At 38.8% G+C, this 22,153-nt stretch overlaps 3 protein-coding genes across 4 annotated transcripts in view; 2 read left to right on the top strand and 1 right to left on the bottom strand.

The window, feature by feature from the left end:
- The window catches only part of LOC131310188 (heat shock 70 kDa protein 8), a 71,013-nt gene that overhangs the window by 13,193 nt on the left and 35,667 nt on the right, over window positions 1-22,153 (bottom strand). The gene's annotated exons all lie outside the window — the stretch shown is intronic.
- LOC131310184 (primary amine oxidase 1-like) lies at window positions 29-6,696 on the top strand. The gene is made up of 4 exons (XM_058337073.1): window positions 29-1,662; window positions 1,777-1,890; window positions 5,216-5,760; window positions 6,362-6,696. The coding sequence occupies exons 1-4, from the start codon at window positions 529-531 to the stop codon at window positions 6,519-6,521; spliced, it is 1,953 nt and encodes a 650-aa protein (XP_058193056.1). The 5' UTR covers window positions 29-528; the 3' UTR covers window positions 6,522-6,696.
- Window positions 15,988-19,571, top strand: LOC131310225 (uncharacterized). 2 transcript variants are annotated; one of them, XM_058337147.1, is made up of 9 exons: window positions 15,999-16,103; window positions 16,134-16,231; window positions 16,378-16,443; window positions 17,244-17,341; window positions 17,586-17,623; window positions 18,316-18,403; window positions 18,521-18,730; window positions 18,835-18,900; window positions 19,101-19,571. In XM_058337147.1, the coding sequence occupies exons 2-9, from the start codon at window positions 16,174-16,176 to the stop codon at window positions 19,272-19,274; spliced, it is 798 nt and encodes a 265-aa protein (XP_058193130.1). In that variant the 5' UTR covers window positions 15,999-16,103; window positions 16,134-16,173; the 3' UTR covers window positions 19,275-19,571. The 2 variants fall into 2 exon arrangements, with proteins under 2 accessions (XP_058193123.1, XP_058193130.1); XM_058337140.1 differs by having other exon boundaries at window positions 15,988-16,231.

The raw sequence follows: 22,153 nt of genomic DNA, 5'->3' as shown, positions 1-22,153 counted from the left end.
AGTACCATGTGGCATTGCTTATGTGTTACTCCCAAGTCTCCACCTTTAAAATTTATTATTATGTGATTTGGTGGGAGTATTATAGGAATTTACGCGAAAGTAACCAATGGTAACAATTACTCCGAGTAACATGAGGCTGAACATACAAATCAAGTTCATTGATGAACATAATTTTTTAAGAAAAGGTCCCCACCAACAGATCTTTAGCTTAAACTAGGGATTCTCATCTATGGATTTTCTGTGGTTTATTCTGTGTTATGTTTCTGTCAACCTAGACTTATTGAAAAGGAAAATGCTATTCATATTTCCTATAAGAGAAAGCATGCTTTGCCCACAAAGTACGCAATGGTTTTAATAAGATGTGCATCAAGTAGGCCACATTGATGGTGATGGGCTGAGCATTGTTTCTTACCAAGCAAACTTTGCTGTCATCATGTGAGCAGTCATTGCGATATTTTAAACCGCACCTGCCCTGCCCTCTATTATATATACTGCCAAACAGTACTTAGAACACCAAATTTGAATTCCATGACTATACATTTCTTACTAGCAGCTATTCTGCTACAATGCTTCTTCATAGCCACACTTCATCACCCTTTAGACCCTCTCAACCCTAGTGAAATCAACCAAATTAGGCTTATCATCGAAAAATCCCATTTTGGTACACTTTCTAACTTGACTTTTCACTTTGTTGATCTTGAAGAACCAGAGAAAGAAGATGTTCTCAATTGGCTATCTTCAGATAAACACAAGGGGTCTTTCCCTTATCGTCAAGCCAAGGTAGTGGTTCGAGTCAGGGGTGAGACCCATGAACTCATTGTTGACCTAGCCACTGGTTCGATCACATCGGAGCATGTTTACACTGGTCATGGTTTCCCTCCATTCACTTTCTCCGAGCTCCTCCAAGCTAGCAAACTTGCGTCGAATTACCCCCCATTCAAAAATTCTCTCTTGAAAAGGAACTTGAATTTGTCTGAAGTCACTTGCTTTCCTTTTACAATTGGTTGGTTTGGGGAAATTGTTACGAAAAGAGCTCTCAAAATTTCGTGCTATTATCGCGGAGGAACGACTAATATTTTTGCTAGGCCTATAGAAGGCATAATCATTCTAGTCGACGTAGAGTCAATGCAAATTACCAAGTATGTAGACAGATTTACAGCTCCAATGCCGGGAGCTGCTGGGACCGACTTCCAAGCATCAGGGCAAGGACCGAATCCTGATTCAGCCCCTTGTAATGGAACGAACAGTAGGCTCACGGTCAAAGGCCACGAGGTTAGCTGGGCCAATTGGGCCTTCCATGTCGGGTTCAATGCTCGAGCCGGGCCAATCATATCAACCGCATCCGTATTCGATACTGGAAGTAAAAAGTTCAGGCGTGTGCTATACAGAGGACATGTATCGGAAACATTTGTTCCGTACATGGACCCTATAACTGAATGGTACTTCAGGACTTACATGGACGTAGGTGAATTTGGATTCGGGCGGGCTGCTTTCAGCCTTGTGCCACTGACTGATTGCCCTGGCAACGCCGTGTATATGGACGGATGCTTCGCTGGGGTAGACGGGAAGCCGGTGCAGGTGCCCCAAGTAATATGCATTTTCGAGCGGTTTTCCGGTGACGTGGCTTGGAGGCATACAGAAATTGGAGTTCCAGGAAAAGTGGTAACTGGGTTTGGCAATGCTGTTTTTTATATGTGGTTTGTGATCTTGATTTTTGGAAAGATGTCTTGTGGTGTTGATATGAATTTGTTGTTCTTGTTTCCTTTTTTTGTGCAGATAAGAAGTGGGGAACCAGAGGTTAATTTGGTGGTTAGGATGGTGGCTACTGTTGGGAATTATGACTATGTTCTTGACTGGGAATTCAAGCAAAGTGGGTCCATTAAAGTTGGGGTAAGAATATAACTAAAGTCACTTCTGTCTGGTATTGTTCTCCTTTATCTCTCATCTTTGTTCTCCTTTATCTCTCATCTTTTGTATAGAAGAAGGAAAGGAAATTGCTAATCCCCACCCCCCCCCCGCGGCCCCACCACTATTTTCTCGAACTACCCCTCCCCCCCCTCTCTCTCTCTCTCTCTCTCTCTCTCTCTCTTTTCTTTCTTTCTTTTTTTTTGATCAGAACTCTTTTCTTTCTTTCTTTTCTCACAGTTTCCTTCTTCTTTTTTTTCCTTTTTCTTTTCAGTTTGGTTTTTTTTTTTTCATTTTTTTTCATTTTATTTCCTTTTCTTTCTTTTCAGTTTGAATTTTTTTTCTCTTTAATATTAGGTTCAAGTTTAATTCTAGGCTTTGTAAAGTAATTAAGAGAAAAAAAGTGTTTTAATTGATCATGTTTATACAACTGTTTTATTATTCTTTTTTTGTCCTTTATAGATTAAAAAATATAGTTACCAAAATAAGTGTTTCAATTTTCAATTCGTTTGAACCAGTGCAAAGATGTTATTTTTCTGATCATTTCATCCTAAATGGTTGTAATAAATTTTTGACTTCAAGGCCTTTCAATGGACACCCTAAGAGAGTCTTGAAACTAAATAATGAGTCTTAGGGTGTTTGTTGAAAGGCCTTAAACCAAAAAATTCATTATGACCATTTAAAATAAAATAAAATAAAAACGATCTTTGTTCTGATTTAACTGAATAAAAAATTAAAACACTTAATTCTTGAATTATATTTTTAAATATACAAAGGGTGTATTTATAGAAATTAAATAAATAAGATATAAGTACTTAAATAAAAAAATAAATTAAAACGTAGGGGGACGCGAGGGCTCTGCTGTTCCCATTGGCACAGTAGCCCCTACGAAGCCCCTAAAACGTTTCCGTTTTAGTTTAAAAAAAAATAGAAACCAGCCATTTGCAATCCTATGGAGTAGAAACGTGATTTGAAGCAATATACTATTGAATCAGTTAAGAGGATCTATGCTAAATAATGGTTAATAAATTTATTAAATTGTACCATAGTTAAAAAAAAGTAATCCTAAATATAACATTTGTATTCTGGATTAGTACGTCGTTTGCAAAATACATTTCGTAATTAGTTTCCGAACACTAATTGTAATCTTAATGAATTTTTTGCTTCACGGCCTTTCAACGAGCACCCTAAGACTCATTATTTAGTTTCAGGACTCTCTTAGGGTTAGGGTGTTCATTGAAAAACCTTGGAGCCAAAAATTTATCACGACCATTTAGGATGAAATGATTAGAAAAATAACATCTTTGCACTGGTTCAAACGGATTGAAAATTGAAACACTTATTTTCGTAACTATATTTTTTAATCTATAAAGGACAAAAAAAGAAAAATAAAACAGTCGTATAAATATGATCAATTGAAACACTTTTTTTTTCTTAATTACTTTACAAAGCCTAGAATTAGACTTGAACCTATTATTAAAGAGAGAAAAAAATTCAAATTGGGAAGAAAGAAAAAGAAATAAAATGAAAAAAAAAATTAAACCGGAAAGAAAAGGAAAAGAAAGAAAGAAAGAAAGAAACTGTAAGAAAAGGGAGAGAGAGAGAGAGGTGGGGGTAATTCCGAAAAAGGGTAGGTGGGGCCGGGGGGGTTCGGCTCCTGTCCAGTGTGTTATTATCCATTTTGGTCCATTTGATGGTTAAGATCAACTCTACCAAAATTAAAGCTCTAGATCTTGCCATGTCAAGCCCCTCATTTTGTTGCTCTCTAAAGAAACGGAAGATCCTAAAACGGAAGTCTTGACGTTAACTCTGCAAAATCCAAAAGAAAAAAACTCCACTCAAGCACGTGTCTTCTCATATAGGAGTACTTTCATGGCACTGACTCATTTTAATTTAAAAGTCCAGCCAAACTAATATTCTGGGTTCTTGAAATTCTTTATTTTGTTTGTTTTGCTCATTTTATTTGAATTTTTGTTAGATTTGCATGATTTTTTTGGATTAATTATTTGTCTCGAGAGTCTAAAAAGTACTCTCTACATTCCTAAATGAGAGTCTATTTTCGACACATGAGATGCTCAAAAAATCGTTTGTATCTCACAGTTTGTGATATTTTAAATTTTGGGCTTTTGTTCTTATTCAAACAAAATTTCGCGTTTGTTAGTTTTGAGCATAACTTTTGTGGTTTTCCGATTCGTCTCGTCAAAGCAAATTAGAAAAGTGAAAAATTATGACGTCTATCCAAAAGGCTCAAAAGCCGGTTTTTTAGACTTTATCTTGGATATCTCAAAAAAAAATTTGGGTAAAAAATATAATTTTTTACTTTTTTGTTCGTCTTGACGAGATGAATCAGAAAAGTAAAAAAGTTTGTCGCAAAACTAGCAAACGCCAAAAAAATTTGAATAAGGACAAAAAAGAAAAAAAATCCAAAAATCTCTTAGCGGAACGCTACTCTAACCAATTTCCCCCATATGAATCCAAAAATAATACTTACCGATATCTGTTGGAAGTGATTTTTTACAGGACCCCAAAAAAAATGTTTTAATTTTATAAATAATTTTTTGAATTTTTATAAGACCCAAAGTGAACCACACATAAAATGTAGTGTAACGTGTAAAAAGATAGACATATCTTTTCTGTTGCATTAACGAGGGCCAGACTCGATCAGTTCCATGTAAACTTAAGAATTGAGAAAACACGTGGATTGAGTAAAGTTTTGTTTGGATTTTGCAGTTAGCTTGTCAAAACTTCCGTTAGGATTTTCCGTTTCTTTAGAAGCAACAAAATGGAGGAGTTTGACATGGCAAGATCTGGAACTTTGATTTTGTTAGAGTTAATCTCAGCCGTCAAATGGACCACAATGGATAATACTACACTGGACTGGAGCCGAACCCGGGCCGGGGGGTGTGTGTCAGGGGGAGTAGCAGCTCTCATAGAAGAACAAAATGAGAAGTACAAAAATGTCCATGGTCTCTTTTGTCACTCTCATTTTTTAGAGAAAATTTTCACAGCGGGGTATATCTCATGTGGTACCCGCTCGGCACATTCTGGTCGTTCAATACACTTTTGGATGGCTCGGATTGAAACCCTCTCTCTCCTCACCCCAACACTTTCTCTCTCATTTTTCTCTCTTCAAATCCGAGCCATCCAAAAACGCAATGGACGGTTCAGATGCACTGAGCGGACACCTCATGGTACCCATCCAGCACTGAAATTTTTTCAACAGTTTTCGATTATTCAGAAAATGAAAATGAAAACAGAAAACTAAAACAGTGTAGTGTCTGATTCTAACTGGATACTGTGAATACACCAGGTAAGTTTGACAGGGGTACTAGAGGTGAAGGCAACATCGTACCCACGCAACGGTGTCACATCAGACGATATCCACGGCACATTTGTGGCTAAAAACACCATCGCCGTCCACCACGACCACTACCTTACTTACTACCTCGACCTCGACATAGACGGATCCAACAACTCATTCATCAAATCCAAACTTAAGACAGTTAGAGCGACGGATGTCAAACCCCCCACTCCAAGGAAGAGTTATTGGACGGTAGCTAGCGAAACCGTTGAGAGAGAATCAGAAGCGAAAATTCGGATCGGTTTGGAAGCAGAGGAGTTTTTAGTTGTGAATCCGAATAAGAAGACGGAAATGGGGAATCAGGTGGGGTACCGTTTGGTTACCGGACAACCGGTGATTTCTCTCCTGAGTGAGGATGATTACCCGGAAATCAGAGCTGCTTATACGAAGTATCAGTTGTGGGTGAGTCCGTATGATAAGTTGGAGAGGTGGGCTGGTGGGTTCTATGCTGATAGGAGCCAGGGTGATGATGGGCTAGCTGTTTGGAACCGCAGGTATTTTGAAAGTAATTTTAACGTTGTTTGGTATCGTTTTCTTTTCTTTGTCGCACTTTGTGCGAAAATAGTTTTGCGAAAGAATGAATTTTTTCGGTCCTTTCTGAAATAGTACGCAGATTTCTTTTCTTGAACTTTTATAGAAATTGTTTTCGGAAATAGTTCGCCAAAGAAGTTCTACCACTCCTCAAAAATCGAATAACGAAATGACAGTGAAAGAAAACAATAGGTAGTTTTGAAAGTAGGCACTTAAATTTCTGACTGAAAAAAAACTTATTACTGCCCCATTTCGCAATGTTACTATTTTCTGATGATATTTTAGAAAAGGTGTGAATTTAGCGCAATCAAATTGAAAGCGAAGGTATTGATTGTCAACACTGTCTCCCTATTTGTACCTCTCACAAGTGTTCTCCCCATTCAGGAAAGAGTGAACTCAAGAAAACTTGAAAGTCTTGTGCTTTTAACTGTTCGAAATGAACCTGTATTTTGAGACATTTCAAATTTAAGAAATAATGGCCGAACAAAATGGGACGAAAGGATTCTTCAAGTTTGTGAAATGAAAATTAATCGATGAACCTCTTTTTGTGTGGATTATATGCAGAAATAGGCCGATTGGGAACAAAGACATAGTTCTTTGGTACACGGTTGGGATCCACCATGTTCCATGCCAAGAAGATTTCCCGGTGATGCCCAGAGTTTATGGCGGATTTGAGCTACGGCCGACAAATTTCTTTGAAAGAAACCCAATTCTCAAACCGTAGTTTGAGATGTTTGTTATGATAGTGAACAGAGTTTATTCTTGTTCATTTTGGTTTGTTTGATCACCAAGAGAGCAGTTGATAGTGAAGGAGTGGGGAGAAAGACACACTTTGCATGTCTTTTACTTAGTACTAATAGAATGGTGAAAATTGCAAGAAAGGAAAGTTTTATGATTAACTCGCCGATAATATAGCTTTTGGCTTTCTGTGCCCCGTTCTGCTAAGGTTCTTATTTTTTTAAGTACTTATTTTTCGCTTTACGAGACAGATCATTCTCTTACAATACGTCGCCTTTAATTCAGAAAATAAGTACTTATTTTAGTTTGTGGAACACACCTTCAATTTCACATGAAAATGGTTGCGCGCCTGTATGGACAATATGAATTTCACTGATACCAATTCTACAGTTTGCCTAAAAGATGAAAAAAAAAGAAACATGACAATAAAATTTGAGCAGCACTGGGAACAATAGCTTGATAGAGACCCACTGGACATGAAAGATTAGTCAGCAGGAGATTAAAGATACATAAAGTAAAATGCAAATATATTAATTTGTTACCTGAAGGATCAACAGATTTGACAAATTCAGGATCTAGCCTGGATAGGCAAATATCCCACATCCTCATGGAAGAGACAAGGTTTCATGAGTGACCACCATTCTGTGAAGCAAGTAGTGGTTCTATCTACAGCCTTAAACTCTGAAAGTTGGAACTCCTTTACCCTATTAGTGTAATCTACCAAAATTGGTTCGATATATGCCTCGGGGGATGCTTTGACTACAATTCGACAGCAAGCTTTTTCCTCGATGGTTGGATGCATATAGGGAATTCGGTTGCCTTGAACTAAACCAAACTGTCTAGCAAGTTGGCAAGGTGAATAATTCTCAAGACTGCAGCTTAAAAAGGTGTATTTACAGCAGATAAACCAACAGGTATATGCCTTGGAAGGAGTGCACTGGCCCAAAACAATCGTTTACTTTCAATCGATTGTGTCAATTGAACCACCAGCAAAAAAAAAACATTTTTTAGTAGCACCTTTAAATGTTGAACCATAATTCTTGTACCGACTGTCAAACAAATGGTAATCACCGTAGCTTTTCTGGTATTGAAGCTGCACCAACTACCGTTGCATCTCCAAGTCTACGAACATGAAGTTCGTAAGCCATCTATTTTCATACTCCCCAATGAGGAAGTAGTTCACATTCTTAATCCATAGTAGTCCAAATCTATTGCTGGTACCTATCTTGTTATACATCTTATGACAAAGATAGTTAAACATCATCAACTGGAAGCACTTTAGCGATCTGGAGCGAGGAAGAATAATAAGACGATGTGGACATCTTGTTCCATGCCCAGTTAAACATCATCAGCTGCAAGCACTTCCGCAATCTGGGGCGAAGGGAGAATGATAACATGATGTGGATATCTTGTTCCATGCCCATATTCGTCAGTCAGTATATCAGCAGGCTATGCTACCCATGAGTGTGCGCCCCAGGTGTAGTTGTTTCCTCTTCCTACCAGAGAATCTGGTGGAATAATTCCTTGATTAGAATCATTAGATGCACAACCATATGAGGCGATTTCCACCTCCACCTAGTAGAGTCTCTTCTACCATAAAACCTAGCTCCAAAGTCCCTCTTTCACCCTAAAAAAGCCCCAACATTAGTTGGTCCTAGATTTTCCCATGAACATCCATCCTTATATAGGTTTAGCTTACCTTCTCTTGGAAAATGCCACTTGATCTGTTTGGTATACCATTTGTCCGTGATATACAGCTGTACACTACATTTAAGTAATGCAAAGAGGTGATAAGTCAGTCTCTAGACTCAAGCAAGAATGCTTAGACTCATGACAAGAAAAGGAATGCTTAGACTAGTATACCGTAGATGTCAATGACTACCATATCTTATATCATTACATTATGCCTTCTATCATCCTAAACCCTCTTTAAAAGGCGCACGAGGCGCCACCATGGTGCCTCAAATACCTTGAAGCAAGGTGCAGTACTTGATCAAGCGCACGTGAGGCGCGCGCCTCAGTGACTTTTTCCAGATCTGTTGTAGTAACTATCATCTCATCATTCATTCATAAGGTTTCAATTGATAACCTAGAGTTGCAACAAACGAGTCCGGACAGTAATTTGGGCATGGAACAAGATATCCACATATTGGATGGGGTTAGAGGGCTCATGGAGGTGACAGACATGCTTCCTGCAGCCTTAACCTTTATGAACCATAGCATTTGCAGAAGAGAGATTACTCTTTTTAAGCCTCTTAATATTTTCCCTCATCGCCACAGCCGGTCTCATCACACGGTGCAATTTACGCCCCTCCAACCGTTCCAAGTTTGACAAATCACTTCAACCATGTCTCTAACTCTATCGATCAAGGCTACTCTGAATTCTTCAGACACCCGAATATTCGTATACTGCATAACGGGTCCAATGCCAACCTCATCCTGGATTCTTCGGTCACCCGAATATTCGCATACTGCATAACGGGTCCAATGCCAATCTTATCCTGGATAAATCTTCAGGCAAGTATTTTCGGAAAAAGTAGCTTCAAAACTGATCAATGGAATTTAGCTTTCGCAGTTTGTTTCACGCATTCTGACGTTGCAAATTTGTTCAGGTTCTGGATTGGTCTCGCGGAACAAATACAACTACGGATTCTTCAGTGCTGCAATGAAGCTACCGTCTGGTTTCACATCAGGAGTTATAATAGCCTTTTATGTAAGCTAGCCCTTCCATTTATAGAGCTGGCTTTAAATTTCGCACTCGATCACAGTACAGTTTCAAGTCTAGAAAGTGGCGTTCAATAGTAGAGCTCCTTACGTATATCGCGAAATACACATGGTAACTCTTTGGAGGAGCAATCTCACCGTCTACGATTACTCTTTGGAGGAGCAATCTCTCTCTCTCTCTCTCTCTCTCTCTCTCTCTCTCTCTCTCTCTCCCAAAAAAACTCAGAAATTACAGAACTTCATCTCGTGGGTATTTTTGTCTAGGCTCGCCTTGAAAGGGTGGCTTCGTTTATCTAGATCCTCCAGCTCTACGTACGTAGTGGAAGGTCAGGTGCTTACGGTTCGAGCTTGAGTGCAATGAGTAGGAGTTTTCAATGATGGTTCCGACTAGGTTGAACTCCGATGGAGTTAATCAGAGGGTAGTGGGGTGGTGCAGGTGGCTTGCGACCGGCGAGAAGAGAGAGGATGGATAGGAGAGAGAATGTTAGCCCAAAGGTTTTCTTATAATACCTTATTATTGATTTTGAATTTTTGATGATAAGAAACACATCTTCAATTAAGTTTATTTTGATTAATTGGTGTAGCACTTTAATTACTGGGTTCTTAAAGGGTGTTCGGACAAATAAGCCATAATGGCTTATTTTTTGTCCTTATTCAAATTTTTTTCATATCACTTGGCTTATTGTCATTTTTTTAGGGATTATTGCATCCTCACGACAAGAGGAATCTAAAAAGTAAAAAATTTTGACCGAAATCCAATTTTTTTGAATAAAGACGAAAGTAAATCAATAAGCCAATTTTTTCGTTTTTATTCAAAAAAAATTGGATTTCGGTCAAAAAATTTTACTTTTTAGATTCCTCTTGTCGTGAGGATGCAATAATCCCAAAAAAAACGACAATAAGCCAAGTGATACGAAAAAAATTTGAATAAGGACAAAAAATAAGCCACTGTGACTTATTTGTCCGAACGGGCCCTTATTGCACTATATTAATCCTGGAGTGTGTACTTATAGGGGGTGTTCGGACAAATAAGCCAAAGTGGCTTATTTTTTGTCCTTATTCAAATTTTTTTCATATCACTTGGCTTATTCTCATTTTTTTGGGGATTATTGCATCTTCGTGACGAGAGGAATCCAAAAAGTATAAAATTTTGATCGAAATCCAATATTTTTTGAATAAAGACGAAAAAAGTGGCTTATTGGCTTATTTTTGGCGGGAAAGCCAATGACTTTTTTGTCCGAACAAGCCCTTAATGGTTCAGTGGTTCCTCTTAAATTTAAGGTTGCTTTGGTGAAATATCTTATGGCTAAACTAGGTACTTGTTGCACAGGATTATTTATAGATAATTTTTTGTCACACGACAGGTGGTCTAGCCTTTAATAAAGAAGATGTACTACTAAGTGGCATAAACGTGGGGCGAGCTCAAAGAGTATCAACCACCATACCAAATGCTCGTGCTTCTGATGAGAATTGAATCCTCATCTTCTATATGGAAGAGGTTAGAAAATGTCATTGGACTACAAATCCGTTTAGCGACTTATAGTCAATTAGATACCCTCATTAGCGGGGAAAGAAAACCAGTGGGCCCCTCTCTCTCTCTCTCCGACTAACAAAAGTAGTTTGAAGTTGGTGGGATGACAAGGATGCATGCAAATTAATGTTTCTGTGTTGGCCCATTTAATGTCATGCCACCTTTGCACAAAACATCCCATATATGATTCGTTTCTTTTGTGAACAAGTGAGCTGTGTGCACTATGTCAATTAGATTAATTGTCCTTATCCAATGGTGATGTGTGTATAGGAGGTATGATTTCTTTAATTTGTATCCTTATGTGGTGTGGACCAGAGACCTTATCAGCATGAATGGGGATGGTGTTGTGGTGTGCGCAGCACTGTGTCGCACAACTCTGAGCCGTCGGATCGTGTATCCGACGGCGCGGATCTCATCTCAGCAATAAATGGCTCTTGATCGTTGGTTGTCAATATGAGATCTGAGCCGTCGAATGCACGATCCAAGGACTCAGAGGCGGTCAACACGGTGCTTTTCGTCTCACTACACAGCACCAACCCGAAGTCTTATCAGCATCCAACAATATATCACATGGTCATGACTTCTTAACAACCTTCACAACAAAATTTTAAAAGCACTGAACATGTTGAGTCATTTACCCACTTATTGTTGGAGTATTTGTAGCTCCACATCTTATGTATGATCTTATTATATTCAAATCCTATGTATCTTTTCGAAATATCAATGTTATTTTAACAATTAAATGTCCGGACCAATTTACATGAAACCTGACTTATCCTAGTGTTCTGAAGTTAACGACCAGATAAAATTTCGGTAGCCTCAAAAAGAAATTTTTTTGGTTTGTTTGGTGGCCATGAAAACCTTGTTAACATGTGGCTACTAATATAGGGTAAAGCATAGAACAAAAGGTTGGCCTGGTGGTCAAAACCTGAACTTAAGAATTTTTTTAAGATATTAGATTCAAAACCTTACAAGTGTTATCAACTCATTTGTCGCCGGTCCATATGGGACTTCACCCGGAGTTTGCCAAATTGTGTGAAACCTCTGGAAAATGGGAAGTGAAAATTTCATGATTCATGTGGTGTCTCCATATTTGATCATTACCATAACGTGTTCCACGCTCTGACAACTCTAAATGAGTGAAGCACAATAGGGGTGATTTTAGGCACAATTTCCACATGGCCAAACTTCAGGCCACATGTTTGAAGGCTCCCATGGTAAATTTACTAAACCGCGTCTAATATGTAATATCAGAATCTCAGTGAGTCAGATTGAATTCGAATTTTAATGCAGTGTGTTTACGGGCCAACTCGCATCTTGAGATTAACCTCTACAGCTCCTACCAATCTTTGGAACGTTTTTATGGGAGTCCATGGGTAGGGTAACCCGTGGGGAGACTCGAACTAGACACCTGGGGAAGCAAACCCCAAAGCCTTAACCAGCTGAATCAACCCTTGGGTTACAGCGAGGATTTGTTAATTATGCATCGAGAAGAGAAGGCAATTAGTTCTTTTCTTTCTTTTTTTTTTTGAACCCGATCAACCCAATATTATTAACAAATTCAACTAAAGTAAACACAGTAAAATAAGAAGGGACACTACTGGTCCCAAAATACAGAAATTAACAAAATAAAATAAAATACAACAAAACCAAAAAGAAGAAAAGCCGCCTGGAACCACAACGTCAAAGTCGGACCCGTCGAACACACTCGTGAAGAGGGGTTGGAGGGACCTGGAGACCATGCCAAGCAGGGGTGCGGAGCACATCTCGGCCGTCCAAAAGTGTTTTGGACGGCCCAGATGTAAAGGTATCGAACGGATTTAAAAAAAAAAAAAAGAAAAGGAAAAAGATGTTTCGATCTGGGCCGTTAATTCCGAGATGAACGACCGGATTGGCCGCTCGGCACCCGCTTGGCAAGGGTGCCGTTCGGCAGGGTCCCCGGGTCCGGGGTTGGAGAGGCCGAAGTTGAGAGGCTAGGTATGAACACAGAGCAGACCAACCCAACTGGATGACCCGCCACACTAACTCGAACTCGTCTCGCTGCAAATTGAAGCCGCCGCAACTAGTTCTTTAATACACTTCTTCTTCTTTTTGGATTTTTTTTCAAAAGAAATATACATGTATAGTGAACAAATATATAAAACAAAGATTTCATATTACCGGTGTGACCCTCTCTAACCAGCATGCACATGCATAGTCAAAATTTACCTAACTGTATAAGAACATGGGCAGTGATTTTGCCACACCCTTTTTTGATAATGTCATACCCTGCAAGTGTATTTTTTGGTACAAAAATATACTTGCAGAGTGTGGCATTATCAAAAAATGGTGTGGCAAAATCATTTTCCAAGAACATTATTAATTTTTCGTCTGGAAAGCATAAACAGATTTAAAATGCCCCATATATCATTTCAGTGGCTCCACGCGGACCCATCTAAGGTATGTTGACCTTTTTAAACAAAAATTTTATTCACACAAATGCAATAAAATGCATCGGTGTTAATTCGCTCATATCAACTGTTAAAGCATTGAATGGAGAGGCTGCTCAGGCTCATATACTAGTTTTTGAGGAGATAATTAACCGATGTGGGACAAATCCCAACACTCCCCCGCACGTGCGAACGACCCCCGATTCGCACGTGGAGAGGTCAACAAAGGATCCGGAACACACGGATCACAATGAAACAAAGTGCAACTATGACACAAACAAAGGGGAAAATCCTCCGAAAATCTAGCTCTGATACCATGTTATAGCATCCAACTCCAAACCAATTGGCAAAGAGTGGAGAGACTGCTCAGGCTTATATACTAGTTTTGAAGGAGATAATTAACCGATGTGAGACAAATCCCAACACAATATGGGAGAGTTAGCCCTGATGGAATCTATTGCATTCACAATATCTATGGAATTACACACGTTGGTGAGTACTTAGGTAGTTTAAGCGAACTCTAGTGTTTATATAAGTGTATGTAGTTTGTTTTTTTTTTTCCCCTTCTCCTAGTATGTAGTTTATGCATGTAAGGACCAAAAACTCTTCATCTTTTTAAAAAAAAATACATGATTCTCTATTGGTCGCATAATCTGCATGAATGAGCCCAAGCGAAGTTTGAGCACGAGTGTAAAAGTATCTTTCGAAAAAAATTTAAAATTTGTGGGAGCAACAGTTGAGGAAAAAAAACACAGTGAGACAAAAATTAAGAGCACAGGCAGATGGTCTCAAGTTCTCAACCTTTTGACTTAGACCTAGCATTTCCAATGGGTTGCCATTTTGGCAGAGCCATATTTTGGCTTGAAGACCAAAATTCTCTCATCCAATGGGGAAGCATTTCCAGATCAAAAAACAAAATTCTCTCATCCAATGGGAGCTATTTCCAGACCAAAAAATTGCTTGGCCATTTTTAGTCAAATTTTTGGCTATTAAAATGGAATTTGGCCTTTTCTTTTAAGGGTTACAATAATTGGGATATATGGGTGTGATCCAACAGCTAGAAGGAGTAGTGGCCAAACAATGACTTTAACACCAACGGAGTAATTTTGCGAAATTTGGACCCTATATGTAACACAATAGTAATAAACTATGGGATGTAATAACTCTTTTATCTATGAAGTTCTTCTTTATTGTAAAAAAAAAATAGTCAGCCAATATATATCCTCGATTTAACTCTTTCATGAAAAGAATTTTTTAAAATTCGAACTGTCTAAAACACTTTTGTATGGTGAAATTGAGTGCAATGAAGAAGCAGTAAAACTTGACCGGTGAACATAGGCTTTCGGTTTCCTTGGCCATTTTTCAGTGCCGAGTGGGTATCACGTGGTGCCCGCTCGGTGCATCCGAGCAGTCCATTGCGTTTTTTGACGGCTCAAATTTGGAGAGGAAAAAAATAAGAGAGAAAGTGTTGGGGTGAAAGAAGAGAGAGAGTTTCAATCCGAATCATCCAAAAATGTATTGAACGGCCCGAATGTGCTGAACAGGTACTACGTGGAATATATCCGTCCGACACCGAAAAATTTCTCCATAGCGTGGGCCATGGGCGTGGGTTTGGACAGCCGTGTGGGCCCCGATGACTCATAAAATATTCAATTTCCGAGTCAGCACAATCTCTCTCCATCTCTATCTTCGTCTCTACACGTACGAGAGCTGTTAATCACCCCCCGTGTCAGGGGGGTCTGACACGGGGCACGCGGAATTCCCCGTTTTACCCCCACCTACTTGCTCTCTCTCTCACCCATTTCTCTATTTCACTTATTTTATTTTTGTATAAAATTGTAAATATTAATAACTTTTTTTTTCACCTATTTTTTTTAATAAATTTTATATTTTTGAATTTTTGAAATATACTCAACGAAACCTATCAAACGAGCCTAATATTGATGGTGAAATAATGTAAAACGAAAAAACTATATTTTTGTGATAGTTTAAACTGTCTAAAAAGGTTGAAAAATTAAGTATTGCAAATTTCAATCGGTTTGAACCGGTGGAAAGATTTTAGTTTTCTGATCATTTTATCTTAAATGGTCATAATTAAATTTTGACTATAGTGCTCTCGTTGATTAACCCAAAGAAAGTCGTAGAATTAAATATCTATTAGGGTTAATCAACGAGAGTTCTAGAGTCAAAATTTAATTATGACCATTTAGGATAAAATGATCATAAAAATAAAATCTTTCCACCGGTTCAAACGGATTGAAATTTGGAACACTTAATTTTTTAACCATTCTTTTTAATATATAAACTGTTCGAAGATGTTGAAATCACGAATTTTTTTTCGTTTCAACCAGTGGAAAGATTTTAATTTTTTTATCATTTTATCATAAATGGTCATAACTAAAATGATCAGGAAACTTTTTCTCTTTCTACTGGTTCAAACGGATTTAAATTTGAAACACATTTTTCAACCTTGTTAGACAGTTTAAACTACCAAAAAAATACTATAATTTTTCCGTTTTACATGATTTCTTTATCAATATTATGCTCGTTTGATAGGTTTCGTTGAGTAAATTTTAAAAATACAAATTTTTACAAAAAAAAATACGTGAAAAAAAAGTTATTAACTTTTAAAATTTTATAAAAAAAAATAGAGAGAGAGAGCCCACGTGGGTGGGGTGGGGTGGGGGATAGAAGAGTCGGTCTCTGCCGTGTCGGGGGGTGCGATTAGTAATTCGCTACACGTACCCCTTCCTCTCTCCCCCTCTCTCTCTCTCTCTCCCCCCACATTTTCGCCAATAAATACCTCTCTTCTCCTCCTCGTCCAATCCCTCCAATTCGTGTCCCATTCATCTACACTTGTACCAAAAACCTCTCTCTCTCTCTCTCTCTCTCTCTCTCTCTCTCTCTCTCTCTCATTGAATTCCAATTCTTGCTATCCTTCTCCGCCATCGTCCATGGATTCCTGCTGCAAATCTCTTCGCGACTCTTCTCCTTTCGATTGCCTCCTCTTCGGTACCTCTCTCTCTCTCTCTCTCTCTCTCTCTCTCTCTCTCTAAATTCAAAAATGCTAGTTGTAGAAACGTAAACGCACATTCGCCATTCATATTATACATCTCGTTAACGTCTAATTCCTGGTTTCTGAACTTGTTTTGACGCAGATTTGGACGAGACTCTGTATCCTTCGGCGCTAGGGATCGGCCAAGCCACCAAACGAAACATCGATGGTTCTCATTCCGTCAACAGAATTCTTTTTCCAATGTCTAATGGCCGTATTTGAATTATCTAAACAGGCAGATTGTGTTCTGAAATTCCGAAAAATTAGGTGTTCTCTTTTTGTAAAATTGGGGAAAGGAAGGAGGGAAAAACAAATCCTGTCCAGGAGAAACTTCAACCACTTGTTTTGTTTTTCTCCTTTTTGCCTATTTTTGGTTGGAACTGAAGACAAGAGAAGGAAAGATGAAAACGATTTCTCTTCCTCGTTTGGTTTGAGACAAAAGAAAAGAGAAAATAGCAAAACAACGAGTTGAGCACGCAATGGTATTTTCTTTCTTGTTTCCTCTCAAACCAAACAAAATAAGATTTGTCAAACGTCGCATAGCGGCTTCTCTGCAGTCCACCACAAGTTGTACGGACGCAATTCAAGCAATCGCAACCGTCGCATAGTGTTTTTTAAGGGTCAAGATTTGTCAAACTAGTGTTTTTAAGGGTCGAGATTTGTCAAACTAATTTTACGGGTAAGAGTATATATTCTTACCGATAAGAGTTTTCGACATATCTGAACCATCAATTTTCGATATGAACGCCTCCACCTCCAGATTGAATTGCAAACGCTTCAACTGTAGAGAAGCTGAAACCTTTCCTCAAGTTCCAAACAAACTGACACATGTTAAATTTTTTCCCCCGTTTTTCCTTCTTTCTTCAATTCCAAACAAAGCATAAGATACTCCAAACGCGGCCTTACACTGGGCATTTCAAGTTCATTGGAGGTCTTATTGGCAAATCTTTCGATTGTGATATTTTGCAGATTTCCTCGTCGAGAAGTGTGGATTCCCTGTGACGCAAGCTCCGACTCTACGCGTGGAGCTCTTCAAGACTTACGGAAGCTCTCTCGCCGGTTTAAGAGTAAGCAAATTACGTAATTGGAGCCCATGGTTTTGCTCTGTTTTTTTTAACTCGTGTCCGGGCAAAAAATAAATTGTCTGAATTAGCATACGAGTTCCTCGACTAATTCTGGAGACCAATGTCGTTGTCCAGTAGCACAGGCCCAATTGAAATTGGGGCAAAGTCTGTGAGGATTTTTGCTTGATTTTGCTCTGTTTCTTCAATTAAGTACTGATTTATGTTTGATTTTGCTATGTATTTGCAGTTATTAGGCTATGACATCGACGCGGACGACTATCACAGGTAATCTAACCATTTTGCTCTCAAATTGAAGCAATTTTAGATACAGTGCTCATCGAAACATGTCTTCCTTTTTGTTTTAGTTTGTCGACAACCACAAATATTTTCACGCAAACTCTCTTTGTTTGATTTTAAAGTTTGAATGTCGTCATATGGGTGAGGAAAAAACCACATAGAATCATGAATCCAGGATGACCTAATCCAATATGGCCGGTTTCGTTCGGTTTTTAATAGTGTGATTTGGTCTCAGTTGAAAAATTTTAAAACTAAATCAAATAGTTTAATTTCTGGATTTATGCTCTCGATTCTGATTCCAGACGAATCAAAACCGCCATTTCGTAAACTAGTAAGTTTTTTTTTTTTTAGCGAGTAGATATGTTCGATTTTTAAGCACTTCCGATGATGTTATGAAATTGTTTCAAAACCAACTTTACTTTACGTAGTAGTATTTCGTAAGAATCTTCCTTGATTCGATCGGTTATAAAATTATCTCAATTTGAAGTAAATTCTGGTTCAAAATCGAAACCGAACTAGAGTATGATAATTTGGATTGATCTCGTTCTATTTATGTCACAAGTTGATTAGGTTCTCAAATTTTCTCCCTGTATGAGAGTTGATTTGATTCTTAATTTATTACAAAACCGAACCAGTTTGGTCCTTGCTCGAATTTTACAGAATTTATGTTGCTTTAACAGTTTCGTGCACGGAAGGTTGCCGTACGAGTCGATCAAACCAGACCCTCAGCTTCGAAACCTTTTGCGCAGCATCAACCAAAGAAAAATCGTAAGCTCGTGAATCCATACGCAATTCTTATTTTCAACTTTGACATACCTGAGTTGATCGTATCAAATTTACCACAAAAAAAGAAGAAGTTGATCATATCAATTGGTGAATCTACAGATTTTTACCAATTCGGATCGGAACCATGCGATGAAGGCGTTAGATCGGCTGGGAATCAGAGACTGCTTCGAAAAAATCATATGCTTCGAGACATTGAATCCGAACCTCTCGAAATCGACTCGTCCTGATGAATTCCCTGTTGTGCTGAAACCATCACTGGAAGCCTTCAGGATCGCTATAGATGTCGCGGAGATCGATCCCTGTCGTACGGTACGCCGCGAAGCATGTTGTATAATTTTTGAAAACTGTGTTTATGATCTTGATCGACGATTGTGATTGAATGACGTGTTTTTTAATTTTTTTTTTCTTTTCAGTTGTTTCTCGACGACAGTCTCCGGAATGTCGCCGCCGGCAAGGCCTTGGGTCTCCGAACTACTATGGTAACACTCTTGCTCTCGGTTCTCGTACTAGGCTTGCGCTTTTAATTAATACTCGCTATTGCAGATTTTAATCAGGACCATTGATTGCCGAGATGGATGGTCCGGTGCGCTTGGCAGGGACCGCTTGACAGCATCCCGGTTCCCATTTTTTGTGTTTAATAACTCATGGTTTGTTTTCTATGGTCCTGGCTGTGCTATAGGTTGGGAAATCAGGGAAGTTCAAAGAAGCCGATTATGCATTAGAGAACATAAACAGCCTGGCCCAAGCAATTCCAGAAATATGGTTTGGTGAAGGAGAGAATGAAAATCATAGGTTGAGCCGAACCAGAAGCCAAATTGATCCCGCACTTGCTACGGCATCGGTTGGGGCTTGATCGGTTTACTTCACTTCCACGACCTGCCCGTACCAAGCATTGGGCTCCACCTCGTTGTACAGACGAAGAACTTATCAAACGGTTGCGCGAACTGGCTTAGCTGATGGAGTGCAACTTCTATTCTGAAGACCGTAGTCCTACTTTAACCAATGATGTACGAAACGTTACGCCACTTCTTCTCTTTGACGTGGCGTAAACCCGTTTTTTAAAATACGTTCTTGGGTGTAACGTTGCACATATTATCTTAAATATGAGTGTATGTATGTGATTGCAAAGAATAAAAGTGATTTACCTGTATTTTTCTTGTTAATTTGTAAGTATTAGAGAATCTCCAGGAGGCTCGCTTAGAGCTTCCGCGAAATCTAACTGGCGAGTAGGGCTGTAAATGAATTGAGCCATTCGCGAACTGTTCGAGACTCGGTTCGGTAAGAGCTCGTTCGAGTTTGATTCGTCTGCTAAACGAACTGAACCTGAACCTCAATTCTAGGCTCGTTCCGTAAATGAGTCGAACCTGAGCCTAACGGTATTCGGCTCGGTTAGGTTCGCGAACCTATACTTAAATTTAATTAATAATTCAATAGAGGTCTATTTGTAAATGTAAAAATTTTTAAGGTTGTATAAATAATTCAATACTTATTTTTCTCCCAAATTCTATACGATCAATGAGAGAGTTTGAGTTCGCTTGAGTTTAATGAGCTGAGTCGAATCAAACCTGAGTCTTGACGAGCTCAATTCGAGCTTAGATTCGGCTCGGCTCGATTCATTTGAGTTTAACGAGCCAAACTCGAGCCAAGATGTTCAAGTTCGAATCGAATCCGAGCCGAACTCGAGCCAGACTAGTATCTTAACGAACCCAACCGAGCCGAACCTGAGCCTTGAAAAATTTTAACGAGCCGAACCCGAGCCAAACTCATACCTTAACGAACCCGAGCTGAACTTAACAGGGTTCAGCTCGATTCGGTTCGTTTACAGCCCTACTGGCGAGAAAACCCCCATTTTCCCGTTCCCAGCAGCCTCGGCTGGGTCTCGCCAGTCGATCCCCTCGCCCAGCCCAGCGAGTACGGAAGGCTCGCTTCAGCCCCTCTCCCCGAAAACAGATCAGCGACGGCCTCCCACAAGTTAAATCTGCTTGCCCCAGCGAAGATAAAAACAGTTGCAGAGTCGACAGACAGCTCCGATCTTAAATAGCGTCATCATCATCATCGTCGTGAACTGCTCTACTTTGTGGGTTTGAGGTTTGATTTTTGTGGATTTTTCAGTTTTGGGGTTTGATTTGTGGGTTTTTCAATTTCGGGGAGAGATGGAGGGAGGTGATTTCCGGTCTGGGTTTCAAAAAGGGGAAGCACATATTGTGGGTTTTCCAATATTGGATCGGTAGATTTCCGCCGTCGCTGTTAATATATATGAGGTGTGCGAATGTATGTGTATGTAAGGGTTTCTTTTTTTGTTTGTTTAAAACAATTGGCTAGACTATTTGTTGTTGCCCTTGTTTGGTGACTAGCTAAGAGAGAAATTCTAACCAAAATGGCTAAAGATTTGCTTAGACAGGTGAAGATGCTCTTATGAGAACAATCAATTGTTCGTCTTGCGAAAGACGAGCACAATAAAGGAAGAAACAATAAAGGGAAGAATATGTCCCCTGACAAAATTGAATAGATTAATTCTTGCTTTAAGTACGTGTAATATCAGCCGTCCGACTTCTCAAAGGTATATGAAAGGTAAAAATCTGAATTGGTTGTGTTTTGAACGTATTATTCAACAAAGAATATCACACATTTTTTGATAACTTAGGTATCTGGTCAGCTTACGCGCACCTCGACTACTCTAATTTTACCCCAATTATTTGCTGGGAAGTAGAAGACCACACATTTAGATCTAAATAGTTGAAGAAGTTTTGGGTCATTATATTGTTGAAAGGAGTATCACCGTATCCAAATAAAAATATGCACCGCCAATTTGGCATCATAGGTTTGAAAGAGACTGAGAGTACACTTCATTATTTTTCACTAGAAAATTTAGTTTCCTAATCCACGTAATGAATGAACTTTTGGATGCATCTAAAAATCCACGATAGTTGTGACCTGCGAAGTTGATAGATTTCTCTTTCATCCCACCAATTCTCTAATCATTCAATTAAATACCCCTTACTTATACATCTCTTGAGATTCGATCACATCACTAGGGTTCAATCATGTCAAGATTTAACATTGCAGCATTGGTCGCGAGTACTCTATTCATATGCACCGTACATGTAATCATGTCATTCTCGGTGATCGGCCCATTCTTCTTAAATTTTTTGTCGAGTATTTTTTTGCATTTTGAAATTTTTGTGTAGCTTTTCGTAGTAACATTTTTGGATTAATCATTTATCTCGCGAGATGAATCAAAACAGTATAAAAATGGAGACAAAGGTTGAAAAAATTTTATATAAAACGACAAAAATATCAGGTGTTATGTATATTTCGTCATTAGTGATTTTTTGTTTTTGTTTTTACTCATACTCTTTTTACTTTAGACTCTTCTCATGGAATCAGATGATTACTTCCGTTGATTCCCATCACGCCGTCAACAAGGGACGAAATTGAGAGAATATAAATTATGTGGTTAAAATTACATAATTAGTATTGGGGAGACGAAACCGAGATTTTATGTAAAGTAGAGGAACTATTTGTAAAATTTACCCTAACACCGCATCTTGAGTGCGCTCGCAAAAAAGAGCGGTCGAGAGGGAGAGAGGAAACAGTCTGGTCCATTGATAGAGCTAGAAGAGGTAATAGTGATCTCTCTCTCTCTCTCACTCTCTCTCTCTCTCTCTACTTCGATCTGTCAATTTGTTGGATTTAGTTGTTTCTTTGGATGGTGTCTTTTAGTCTTCATGT

The sequence above is a fragment of the Rhododendron vialii genome, chromosome 2a (genome assembly GCF_030253575.1).
Source record: "Rhododendron vialii isolate Sample 1 chromosome 2a, ASM3025357v1".
Classification (NCBI taxonomy): domain Eukaryota; kingdom Viridiplantae; phylum Streptophyta; class Magnoliopsida; order Ericales; family Ericaceae; genus Rhododendron; species Rhododendron vialii.
This window is presented reverse-complemented; position numbering and strand designations above follow the sequence as displayed.